The 13,798-nt window shown below is 37.4% G+C and overlaps 1 protein-coding gene across 7 annotated transcripts in view; it reads right to left on the bottom strand.

Moving 5' to 3' along the window:
* LOC148655179 (suppressor of tumorigenicity 7 protein homolog) overlaps positions 1-13,798 on the bottom strand; it is a 69,986-nt gene that overhangs the window by 29,682 nt on the left and 26,506 nt on the right. Inside the window, exon 1 of one of the 7 annotated variants that reach the window (XM_088645448.1) lies at positions 4,738-4,756. The exons of the other annotated variants lie outside the window; for them this stretch is intronic. Coding sequence (XP_088501574.1) covers position 4,738 — 1 coding nt within the window. The 5' untranslated portion in view covers positions 4,739-4,756. Of the gene's footprint in view, positions 1-4,737; positions 4,757-13,798 lie in introns of those variants that run through there. 7 annotated transcript variants of the gene reach the window in all.

Genomic DNA, 13,798 nt, shown 5'->3' with positions numbered 1-13,798 from the left:
ACCCAACTGCAATATAAAAGTGAATTTGTTAGTTTGGACTTTTTGACTACACAACTGAAAGCCTGAAGAAGGCTCCACAGCTAAAACGACGTGTGTTCGTTTTTCTCTTTTCAGCATGGAATAAACCTATCACTTGTTCCTTGAAAGCATGAAATATGAATTGAAGTAAGAGGACATGATAAACCTTAAATTAGAAAGAGACAGAGAAATTCAGTTTTTGTATGGCCCAGGATTTTTGGAAAGAAATAAAAAAGAAACAGAGGAACAACATTATTCTTTTCAGGATGCCATATGAAACCTAGATATGAACTGACAATGATGGACATACAGTAGTCATAATGACATAACTGACAGACATGATATAAAAAGGTAAATTCAATGTACCTGTAATGTATTTACTGATTCCTGATTTCTTTTTTTTTTGCATGTTTGTCACACTGAAATGTTTCAGATCATCAAACAAATTGAAATATTAGACAAAGATAACACAAAATGCAGTTTTTAAATGAAGGTTTTTATTATTAAGGGAAAAAAAATCCAAACCTACATGGCCCTGTGTGAAAAAGTGATTGCCCCCTAAACCTAATAACTGGTTGGGCCACCCTTAGCAGCAACAACTGCAATCAAGCGTTTGCGATAACTGGCAATGAGTCTTTTACAGCGCAGTGGAGGAATTTCGGCCCACTCATCTTTGCAGAATTGTTGTAATTCAGCCACATTGGAGGGTTTTCGAGCCTTAACCGCTTTTTAAAGGTCATGCCACAACATCTCAATCGGATTCAGGTCAGGACTCTGACTAGGCCACTCCAAAGTCTTCATTTTGTTTTTCTTAAGCCATTCAGAGGTGTGTTTTGGATCATTGTCCTGCTGCAGAACCCAAGTGCGCTTCAGCTTGAGGTCACGAACAGATGGCCGGACATTCTCCTTCAGGATTTTTTGGTAGACAGCAGAATTCATGGTTCCATTTACCACAGCAAGTCTTCCAGGTCCTGAAGCAGCAAAACAGCCCCAGACCATCACACTACCACCACCATATTTTACTGTTGGTATGATGTTCCTTTTCTGAAATGCTGTGTTACTTTTACCCCAGATGTAATGGGACACACACCTTCCAAAAAGTTCCAACTTTTGTCTCGTCAGTCCACAGAATATTTTCCCAAAAATCTTGGGGATCATCAAGATGTTTTCTGGGAAAACTGAGACGAGCCTTTATGTTCTTTTTGCTCAGCAGTGGTTTTCGTCTTGGAACTCTGCCATGCAGGCCATTTTTGCCCAGTCTCTTTCTTATGGTGGTCATGAACACTGACCTTAACTGAGGCAAGTGAAGCCTGCAGTTCTTTGGATGTTGTTGTGGGGTTTTTTCTGACCTCTTGGATGAATCGTTGCTTGGGGTAATTTTGGTCGGCCGGCCACTCCTGGGAAGGTTCACGACTGTTCCATGTTTTCGCCATTTGTGGATAATGGTTCTCACTGTGGTTCGCTGGAGTCCCAAAGCTTTAGAAATGGCTTTATAACCTTTTCCAGACTGATAAATCTCAATTACTCCGTTTCTCATTTGTTCCTGAATTTATTTGGATCGCAGCATGATGTCTAGCTTTTGTGGATCTTTTGGTCTACTTCACTTTGTCAGGCAGGTCCTATTTAATTGATTTCTTGATTGAGAACAGGTGTGGCAGTAATCAGGCCTGGGTGTGGCTAGAGAAATTGAATTCAGCTTTCCAAAGATGTGATAAACCACAGTTGATTTATGTTTTAACATGGGGGGCAATCACTTTTTCACACAGGGCCATGTAGGTTTGGATTTTTTTTCCCTTAATAATAAAAACCTTCATTTAAAAACTGCATTTTGTGTTTACTTGTGTTATCTTATCTTGTGTCTAATATTTCAATTTGAAATTTTGATGATCTGAAACATTTCAGTGTGACAAAAATGCAAAAAAATAAGAAATCAGGAAGGGGGCAAACACTTTTTCACACCACTGTATGTATTCCAATTCTTAACTGGAACAAGGTGCAAAAGTGACAATTCAAAAATATTCAACAGTTTATTGTTCCTTCCCTTCATGAGCTTGATTCTAACAATTGTTACCCAAGTAGAAAGTAAACAGTTTCAGGGAGCACTAAATAATTTGGGAAGTGTTTATGGACTAAATATAAATCAATTCATACACTCACTGCAAGTGACTAGAAACTACTTTAGATACAAATTTAACATTGTTTGAAATTTCTATTTTCATCTAGGGATGCAAAAATATTACAATAAAAGTTAACAGGACAAATTGGTCCCTTTTTTAAAACTCCATTCATGTTTGATAAGTCAGAAATTCTTCAAAATATGTACCAAAAAAATCAACCATACTCCAAGACCCTTATTTGAATAAAACATTTTTTTTTTACCTGAGGGATTCATATTTTATCAATGTTTTTCCTGAATTTATTTTTTCTTATTAATATACCATATTCCACCCTGTTTTTAGTTCATTTTACCACAGTGCCAAGTATATAAGTATCCCATAAAAATAATCTATTTTATTGATTTAAAAAGTCATGGAGACTTTCCTCATGTTTACAACTATAAATCACTGTCAGCTAACTACCTTTTAAAATGTAGGCTATGAAAATAAAGGTAGTCCAATACTGATGTATTAATGTATAGATGGTATTTGCTTAACACAGCGCTCTGGGAACTTAACAGAATAACACCGCTGTAATGATCAAATTCTCAGACAAGCAGCACTTCTATGATGAGTCCTAAAGGTCACTGCTGAATCAGTTGTGCAAAACTAGCACTGAAGGTCTCAATGCACAATGAAATGATCTTCTCTGACTCAGCCTGGTGTCTGGCTGACAATGGGTCTTAATTCATGGCTAAAAATAAGCAAATGAACACTTCAAAGTAAAAACATCTGTCAGTCTTTCAGGGCAGTTGAAGACAGTTTGGACAGTTCTTTATACAAGAAAGTTGGAAAGTTCTGTTTTCCCCCTGCTTATACACTACAATCACATTTAATTTAGAATGAGTTTATGACATCACATTAAATTATCGTGAATCTGTCTACATTAACCTCATAAGGGCTGTGAGTATATGTGAGTAAAACATCACTACAAAAGTACATTTTTAGAAATTATCCTTGTAGGATGTATTGAACACAAAAGCATACTAATGACCACCTGTCCTGTGGTTTGTGCAAATTCTCAGACCAAGTTTACAATGAACAGAATTTCAAAAAATCATATCCACACTTGTACATTTTAGTGATTCTTTCAACTCCTGCTTGTAGAATTATGCTTGCGGCTCAGAGTGTGATATAATTGCTACATGACACACAAAGTTTTGTGTTACCCAGTCCCATGTGTAAACATGTAGCAATTATCAACTGCTAAGAGAAATATAAATCAGGAGCACAATACAAAACCTACCAGTGTATGATATTAATTGAAAACTGTCTAGCAATCTCGAAGCATAAAAAAAACAGGAAAAAAGGATCAAAAGCAATTACAGTTTACCTTTGTATTATGAGACCATATTAAATAACACTTAAAAAGCTTCTTCTTGTCATCTTCTTATGCAAAATAATGTACTTGTATTTTTTTACAGAATGGTCATCATCATGAAAAACACGGATATACAGTATGGTACTCATGTAGAAACTGTGGATAGCTATTTGATGCCCTTCCAAGTTGGAACAATAGTACTTCAGATACTGTACACTCTTCCCCTGACTTCTCTAAGGCTCCAAGTTTAAAAGAACCATCTACAGTAGTCAGGCTTTTAAAGAAACCATAAAGCAGGGTAAGTAAACTGCGCTCAGTAAAAGAGGGGGCATTGTTTTCATAGGTACAGTATAACTAAAGTAAAATGGCAGCAAAATAAGCAGTAACTTGTATTTTTTTGCAAAATCAAAAGGGGAAGATCACATACAGTATAGTACCTTAAAAGAATTTCAGTACAATTTTAACAGGCATCCCCAAAATGTTCACTAGCTTAGTGTGGGTTTTACTTGAGTCACTTAAGCTTATTTGTTAATATCTTGTTTTTTCTGCAAAGATAACCAGTCCCATATTAAACACATGGCAACGATTCACAAAAACATTCTCTCCTGTACACTCACATGTCTGTAAAAGCTGCAGAACAAGAATAGTAAAAGCATTCTAAGCCTGTACCAAAGTTATCTGATTTAGAACATAAGTAAATAACAAATCTCCCTACAGCTAGAAGCCACTACAGATTCTTTACATTGATCTTCTTACATATTATACGTTCTGACAAATGAACAGCTACTGTACATGCCATGGTTTTTGATTACACATTTCAAATTTTAATAAAACAATTTAAATATTTAAATATTTTTTTTACCCTTTTCTGAAATATTTTCCCCATCTGTTATTAATAGCACTATATGATCATAACAGCTCAAGGGTGGCAATATGGAAATATTGTAGAACTATTACAGTACAGCGATGAGTTAATAGTTAATTTAGGTTTCTGACTGCAGTAGGAGTAACACTGTTTCTAAGAACAAAAATAAAACGGAAAAACTCTCTCTATATATTTTTAGTTATTTTCTTCTGTAGTAAATATTAGTTTGGCACCAAAATAGCAGATGTGATTTTTTTCATACAGTACCTCAACCACCACATTTCACTACAATTGTATTACCACCACAGTTTTTCTATTTGTACAAAGCAAAGAAAATTTAACAATTGGGAAAAAAAAAACATTTAAAAAGGACTCACTTCTAAGCAAGGACTTCAGATTTGTGAGCATAAATTACTTGAGGATTGTAGTTTAATCCTTTGCCCCTTTTTACAAACATGTTCTTCTAAATCCTGGCTCTGCTTCCTAGCATCTTCTAAGATTTAAGTTCAGAAAGCCTGACACGGCAATTCCTCATCTCTTCATCAGCTCTCCGGATTGCATTATCAGAATTAACATTCTGTTGATCTGGTCAAAGAATCGGCATGTACAAACCAAGCCCTCTCTGATACGTGCACACCCCAGGGTCGGTAATGTATCTTAATGGCTTCCTCTGGGCTGCCTTCATTGCACTGAGATACAGATTCTAAACTACACATTCTAAAAACTGCTGAAGAAATAACTAACATTTCAGCACCTTGTAAAACAGTGCAATTCGCTATATTATCTGCATTCAAGTAGGAGTGATTTTTTTATCATTTAGTTTTCTTTTACTAAACATTTAAAATTGTTTCCCACCCCTGCCCCTGGATTACTCCTCTACCTTCCGCTTTTTGTTTCAGCTGAACTCTTGATTAAGCTTATTGAACATTTATCATGCCAGCAGCCATATCACCCTGCAACTCACAACTGGCAACCCACTGAAGCTCAGCAGGTGTGAGCCTGGTCAGTACCTGGATGAGAGACCTCCTGGGAAAAACTAAGGTTGCTGCTGGAAGAGGTGTTAGTGGGGCCAGCAGGGGGTGCTCACCCTGCAGTCCATCTGGGTCCTAATGCCCCAGTATAGTGACGGGGAAAATATTCTAAATGAGCTCTTACAGAAGTATTATAAAACTTGAGTATAGTTCCCTTTGATTTAAATCCGAGGTCCTGACTCTCTGTGGTCATTAAAAATCCCAGGGCGTTTCTCGAAAAGAGTAGGGGTGTAACACCGGCGTCCTGACCAAAATTTCCCATTGGCCCTTACCAATCATGGCCTCCTAATAATCCCCCTCTATGAATTGGCTACATCACTCTGCTCTCCTCCCCACTGATATCTGATGTGTGGGATGCGTTCTGGCACACTATGGCTGCCGTCGCATCATCCAGGTGGATGCTGCACATTGGTGGTGGTGGAGGAGAGTCCCCATTACCTGTAAAGCGCTTTGAGTGGAGTGTCCAGAAAAGCGCTATACAAGTGTAAGCAATTATTATTATTATTATTTTATTTAACCATTTGGCTGTTAAATTTAGTTTCAGCTCCTGAATAGCAGAAGACTAGAAATTAGCTTGCACTCTGAATTTCAGAATTCCTCTCATTTAGGTTTCATGTAAAGGTGGAATCTAACTTGTGGGTTTTATACAGTACATAAAAACAAAAACCTGTTTTTAGTAAACCTCTTACTAAAAACCTGTATCTGGGCAGTCCCTCTCATGCTGTCATTCATGCTGTACATTATTATTTGATCAGCCAGTAGTTGCACAGAAAGCACTTTTAAACCCAGTTCAAATACATTGTGTTTGATCACATAAAGATGGTCTCAGCCAGAATCTCTCATCAAAAGTTCAGTTTAAAAGAAAATCACAAGGCAGAGGGATACTACAGGAATGGGACTGGGAAAATGGCATACTCTAAAATTCAGGTCCAGAGGAAATCACCAAAGGTTTGTACAAAATACACAGCAAGCTCAAGGGTAAAATATATTTTTCGTGGCATGTTCATACAACTATTAATACTGTAGGTGCACGAGTGGGGAACAGTGTCAGTATGAATTGACTGCAAAGTAACAAGTGAAGGTATAAAAGAATAGAATTTTGACCTTCTTCGGGTGTAGGAAAGAGAGAGGAAGGTTGCAGAGATATAAAAGAGAGAACACAAAACAAAGCAGGCAAGAAAGCTTATATACTGTATCTTTTGTGTTTCTCCTCACACACATTTGAAGAAGGCTCAAGAGCCTAAACTTTTTTTCTTTCCTCTTTTCAGTACGGAATTAATTCTTACTTGCTCTTTTGCTATTTATTAAGTGTGTGTACATCAAAGTACACTTTGATCGCAGTCAGACACTTTGCAACAGCCTGTACAACTACGTTGCAATTAACAGCTTTCAGTTACAAGTAGGAGATTCACCATTACGCGTCCTTGCAAAACAAACAGCACATGAAACACATAATGATTGTGGTCCCTAGCTGGTTGTCAGTGACTACAGACTAACAGCCAGGCAGCTTTATTAATTCCATAATCTGTCACTGGTGACACTTGGCAAAATCAGTCAAGTAATCGGCTCGGTTGAGGATTCTGTTAGATTCTGGACCTTCAAGCTTCAAGGCTTTCAGGGGATATTTTAAACAAGGAAATAGTTTGTTTCTTAGAGTTGCTGTTCTGTACTGGATTCAATATTTTTTTAACCTTTATCTTTTGGAGAAGAATGGAATCTCGTGCGAGTTAAGAGACCATTTTTAGAGGTCAACTGTAACACAGAAGTATTATAAGAGGTACAGGTTATTTTAACTCCATGGTTTTGTACCACTCCTAGTGGATATTACTTTGTGTCCAGCTATGAATAAATTGTTATTGTTTTGCTTTAATATAAACATAAGAAATAGAATGCATTTTTTTTTCATTAAATGAAAAAACAAATGAGAAAAAGCTCTTTTCTCTGTGAATTTCTATTGCAGACTGACTATGGGATCTCTGAAAACTGATCTCTTAGCTTGTAAAGTTGTCTTCACCACTCTGGGGACCATCCAGCCCCCCCCTTCTGCTGCTCCTATGGGAGATGATCCTATTAAATTTTCATACAATTTTCTACAAAACTGGCCACTGAATGACCTACTGAGATGATGAGAACACAGAGAATATCTGACCTTTTTAGAGCTTGGAGAAATGGGCCTTGTATGTTTATGTATAAAAGAACGTGTTCAAGAATGAGTCCTTTTCAGATTTAAGGAAAGGGAAGAACTGATCAAGTCACAGCAGGCATTCAACACCCTTTGGAAGGAGCACTTTGAAGATCTACTCAATCAAGAATCCAATGACAATGATAGCACTTTCAATCCATGCATTCATCTGCTTTACGATATGATCATCCCAAATTTACTTCCTATATTTCCAAGCATCTCACTCAGATTCATTATTGACAAGCTGCATGCTGGAGTGCAAATGACACACAATCCATTCAGGAAGCTGATTTCCTACAACTCTGGTCCAAAACGAATACCATCCTAATTACACACTGAACCCCAGCATACAGATGACACTGTAGCACGTGAAATGGATCACCAGACAACTTTCAACAGGCAATATTTACTGAAGCATACAAAATGGGACTTAGACTTAATCCTCTGAGCGGTAAGGAAAGCACTGAACACTGAGAGCAAACTACAATTGCCAAAATTAAAAAATGTTATTAAATGTTGAAAAAAAACCAGATAAAAAACAGAATTAGGCCATCCGGTTTTATCAGCTCCTCATCCTCCAGAGGATTTTCAATTAACATCAAAGTTCCCTGAGAGAAAGCCAAATCGTAACAATTGTCTGAATATCGGCAAAACGTTTGTCAGAAAAAGCAAGCCTGTCAAGGGGTTCAAGAAAATATTTTTCCCCAACTACTTAACGTGGCTGTGTTGCACGCATGAGAAGAAACGCAGCTTCCGAGAGGATCCCACAACCTCTTCAAGCTGCCGAGTTTATAACCCAGATAAACCATTTCTACCCACTATGTCATCCACGGCAGTGGAATGGTACTTGACTTACGTTCACTGATCGCTAAATACGTCTTTGTGAAGTTCGATGCTTCAGAGAATACCGCACTGAAGAAGAACTAATTATCTCATTCCCTGTGCCCCTTTCTTTATGTTGAAAGGGTTATTTCACAGCCACATCTGCCACAGTGGTTGGGGGGGGGGGGGGGGGGGGGAAGAAACATTACTGTTTGTCCCATCAAGTTGAAACAGTTTTATTGATTGTACATCACACAGTCATGGGGCTGCACTGCAATGAGTTTGCAATATAATGGGCTGCATAGTGATGGGGCTTCTGTTGTAACGGGCTATGCGGCAGTGTCATTGCAGTTTAAGTTTTGCAGCAATGTGGTGATAAATTCCAATAACGCTGCAGGTCTGCACTCATTTTACTTAGTTCCAGGAATTATTTGTGCTGACTGCTGGAGTTTTTAACTTTCTTAAGTCTCCTTAAAGCACCTCCCTGAGGATCTAAAAGTTTTTAAGTTTTGGAACAATTCTGAAATCAACCCTCATTCAAAGAGAAGACTGTGAAATTTTGTACTGCTTTTGCTCCTTATTTGTAAAAGTGCAAGGAGTGGAGTTCAGGCTATAAACTACAATTTTGCAGCTTGAAACCTAACAAATCACATAGTAAAGTTAGACCTTTGGACACTGAATTGTGAATTAAAAAATCTCATTAGTGTTCAGAATTCATAACACAAGAAACAAGGTAACTACGACAAACATGCTGAACAACCAAGAGGGTTACTTGCACTCAAACAAAACATACAGAGGCCATCAAGAAAAACAGGACTCTCTAATCCTGTGCAGGTTAATCAAGTTCTTAGAGATCTCAGTTTGTATCTACACAATACTGAAGGCTGGAAGATCAAGGAATTCTTAAACCCACTGAAAACTGCTTTAATTATCTTCTATTTAGGCTGAACTTTTGGACATTCCTATAGTACATCTTCTTAATCAGTGCAATACCAGAAATCTCCTGTCTTAGGTTCCACCTGAGTTGTTTTGCTAGCATGGTGATATCAAGTTGGCCTTTTAATACAGAATTCTAACTGTTTTCCTTTTCAAATATCTCTTTTCCATAGGTATTACTATTAATAAGATCACATTTCAATTCCCAGTCCTAAGGTCTGTTAACATTCTTTAGCCAAAGCTAGTCATTGCTATTCATTTCAGACAAACCTATTTGTAAAGGCTCTACAGTAAGTATTTAGAGACATACATGTAATTGACCATGACCAGACAGGTTTCTTGAAGGGGCCTGTTTGCTTCCAATATTAAAGCACCTCTTCCATATTCTGGATCAGGCCCTCCACTACATTCTGCAGAGATGACATTAGAATGGAACTATAATGGAACATTACTCTAGAATGGAACTATATATGGGCTGTATGAGAATGTTTTGGTATTGGACAGTAATTTAGCCCCACAGTAGCCTAACCAGATCGTGTATAGACCACACGATTAAGCTCTTCGCAGCAGGAAATGAGCTGAGGTATTTAACAAGGTTGCCCATTATCAGCATTGTTCTTTTTTAGACCCACTTTCACAGATAATTAGCCAAAATAGTAGTCATTACTTTCACTAACATAATTCACTCAAAGTTCATGACATTCTCCTGTTTTTTTAGATTTCTAGTGCAGTTTCACAGTCTAAAAATCTATTTAATAACCTTAGTAGGTACTTTGGACAAAAGCTGAAAGGGTTCTCCATGAGCAAAATCACTTGACACATGCAAACTGATCCACACAGGAAGTGAGATCATTCATTCTGTAAATAGTATTCATATTACAATAGTGATTGTGAGCGGCAGAAAGCTACGCGTGAAAGTGATCTGGGTATTTATGTACTGTAGATTCCTGGAGTCATTATAAAGATAATGTGGGGAAACAAAAAAGAAAATGTTTGGCTATGTAGCAAAATGTGTGGAATTTAATAATAATAATTGCTTACACTTATATAGCGCTTTTTCTGGACACTCCACTCAAAGCGCATTACAGGTAATGGGGACTCCCCTCCACCACCACCAATGTGCAGCCCCACCTGGATGATGCAACGGCAGCCATAGTGCGCCAGAACGCTCACCACACACCAGCTCTCAGTGGGGAGGAGAGCAGAGTGATGAAGCAAATCCATAGGGGATTAAAAGGAGGCCATGATTGGTACAGGGAAATTTGGCCAGGACGCCAGGGTTACACCCCTACTCTTTTCGAGAAACACCCTGGGATTTTTAATGACCACAGAGAGTCAGGACCTCGGATTTAAATCAAAGGGAACTATACTCAAGTTTTATAATACTTCTGTAAGAGCTCATTTACTGTAGAATATTATTTGTTCTCTTCTGGCTAGAATGCTACAAAGAGAATACTGTAATCTTAGAATTCAAAGAAGAGCTACAAGAATAATTTCTCGTCTCAGGGGATTGTCATAAAGCTTTGAAGAACTAGTAAAAACCAATTCTATGTAGAGAAAGGAGACTGAGAAGAGATTCGATCTGGGTTTATACAATGTTTAACAGTATAGTCAGAATCGGTCTAGATGACTACTTCAGACTCGACATTTACTGTTCTCTGCCTTAAACAGGAACCTTTTCATTTACATAGTTATGGGTGTCTTGAACAGATTCTCAACCAGGTGGTAAGGTCCAAACGCTGGGGTCTTTCAAGAAGCAGCTGGGAAAGATTTTTGATTCACCTAACTACTAAACTATCAAATGAGTAAATGAGCTGGATGACCTTTTCTTTGAAAACAATGTTATATTCTTGAACTGTACTTTTATAAAATAAATGAAATCTGTGCTAGCTGAATTGAATCCCAATGTTAGGATTAAACATTCCTCCCCCCCCATGTTCATATTAATTTGAAGCAGTCAGGTTCTATCTATCTATATATGTATTTGGGTATTATGATCCTTTCTTATTTCAGCACATTCATAATGAACATTATGGAGGTTCTGAATACAATTAAAGCAGATTTGACCAAGCAGTTTTCTTATAGGCTATGCTAAATGGAAAGATTTTGATTAGAAAAATGAATTTATTATTTTCCATCATCTAATTTTAACTGAAGTACCAAGTATAAATTACTTTTATTACTACTAGTTTAATCAGGATGTGTGAATGGCTGTAAGTGTGGTTAATAACTCTGTAAAGCTTGATCGTTTTAAGGAAGCGGTCAAATTTTGAAGCATCAACTTAAAGCCACCTAACTTAGGAGGCGTTAATTAAACCATTTAGTCTCCAGGAGCTTCTTTTTCGTTCCCAAGACCAGGCCAGTCTCTCTTGAAGAGGTTGAAAAAATGCAAACTTGGCATTCCAACTGAAATTGTATTCTCTCTCTCCAGTCTGGACTATTTTTTTAGTGGTGGGCTCTTTTACTACCCTCTCTGGTTTAGAAAGGCTGTTGCAGACATTTTAGTCTAAAGGGAGACTTATTTGCTCTCTAAGTGACTCTAGCTCAGCCTTTCCTGCCTATGAGATATGCTTTTCCTTCTCCTCATTCAGAGCCTGACCTAGTAGTAGAGTCACTGCCAGGAGCCTAGTCTCCATCTCTAGATCTTCAATCCCGGAGCAGAACAACTGAATTCCATAAAACAGCATATACGACCCAGGGCAAAGCATGGGTCACAGATGTCAATCTTGTATTGCTCCAAACAGTGGGCACAGACTACTAGACTGTGACTTTCACAGCAGATGTCCTGTTGATCAACCCTGACTTTAATCACGAACAATGACGAATACATGACGAATTCACCAATCGCACCTTGCATCTAATATGCTCTTTAAACCTTTCTAGGTCAGATTTTAGAGAAAGCCATAGAATTAAAACGTCCCTTGTTATGACAATTTATGATTTTCTGATGGCTTCAGTCTCTGGGTAACTTATTCCCCAGTATTCTCCTGCTTCTGAATTAAAGCGCAGTTTTTGATATGGTCAATCATGGCATTCCATTGGAGCACTTAAAATATTATACAGAGATCGCCAGTACGTCCCTCAGTCGATTTGGATGCTATTTGGCTCATATGAGCCAATTCCTAAATCTTTTAAACCTGATGTTGTCCCGCTTACTAAGGGTATTTTACAGGATTATGTGCTAGAATCTTTACTATTTATGAATTACAGTACATGTTGCCTCTTCTCCACTGCTATGCTGATGACAAATGGATTTACTTGCAGGCAAACTGAATATTGCTGCTGAAGTGACTGCACTTCACAGGTGCCTCTGTCGTACAAAGCTGTGGACGTCACAGAACTGTAAGCTCAATTGCAAAAAGACTGAGGTTATAGATTTGCAAATATCACAAGGGTAATGTTTTCTCACCTGTGTGTAACACCATTCAGCCCTATCTGATGATGAAATATTGATGCATACGTTTATTTCATCTAGATTAACCTACTGCAAATTCTTACTTGGTAGGGTGTCTAACAGGGCACTTAACAGGCTTCATTACATCCAGAAGCTAGTACAACCTATCTTCAAAAAATACCTTCAAGATATTACTTCCATCTTGTATAAATTGTACTCATTCCCTGATAAATTAACAGCAGGCATCTCTGCTCTCCTACATGTGTAAGGCAGTGGATTGTCTAATATAGGGATATTTTAGTCTAAAAATTAAAAATGAGATCTGCTTAGTTGGGACTTCTTAATCTGCCAAAGACTGGGCTCTAATGGGTGATAAAGCCTTTTCTTGTGCAGCATTATTTTCACTGCTCGAATCCATTTAAGACAAATAGAGAATTTTAAACATCAAGATCTGTTTTCATTGAAGTTCATAATGTATAAGCTGGTTTTGCTTTTTACTGGTCAATTAATATTTTATTGGGTCAAATCACAGTGCCTTTTTCTTTTTTTACTGCTTACATGTATTATATGAACATTGAACAAAACTTTTAGTTTTTTTAAGTGCCTATAAATAAAAGTACTATATATTTTAATCAACAGGTTTCATGAAGATAGTTATTGTTCCTCAACCTCTTAAACCTATACAATAAATTAAGGGTTTTTTTTTCTTTTGTGAAATAGCTTATAAAGCTATATGCAGTACTCTCCTCTATTATAGTGAGATGGCTTCTCAGATGCTGTTCATAATCTAAACTAAGAACAACATATGATGACGTCAATTAAAATAACCATTATTATTTCATTAACCATTTCAGCAAATGGTAATCGACATAAAGGAATTTTAATGAATGCAATCCCTCCTGCTGACAAGTCAAAAATAATAAACAATGTACTGTACAGGCACATCATTACAGTAGGTTTAAATATCCAACAAAAATAGCCGGAGAAAGCAGTTAATATTGTACCATTTTGCAGCTCTGGCAGTCATGTAACCATGGCAACAGAAACAGCTGGTTGCTGTCAGGTCTAACCAA

Source organism: Lepisosteus platostomus, chromosome 9 (assembly GCF_059453375.1).
Source record: "Lepisosteus platostomus isolate fLepPlt1 chromosome 9, fLepPlt1.hap1, whole genome shotgun sequence".
NCBI classification, from domain to species: domain Eukaryota; kingdom Metazoa; phylum Chordata; class Actinopteri; order Semionotiformes; family Lepisosteidae; genus Lepisosteus; species Lepisosteus platostomus.
The sequence above is the reverse complement of the archived record's forward strand: the minus strand, read 5'-3'. Positions and strand labels throughout refer to the sequence as shown.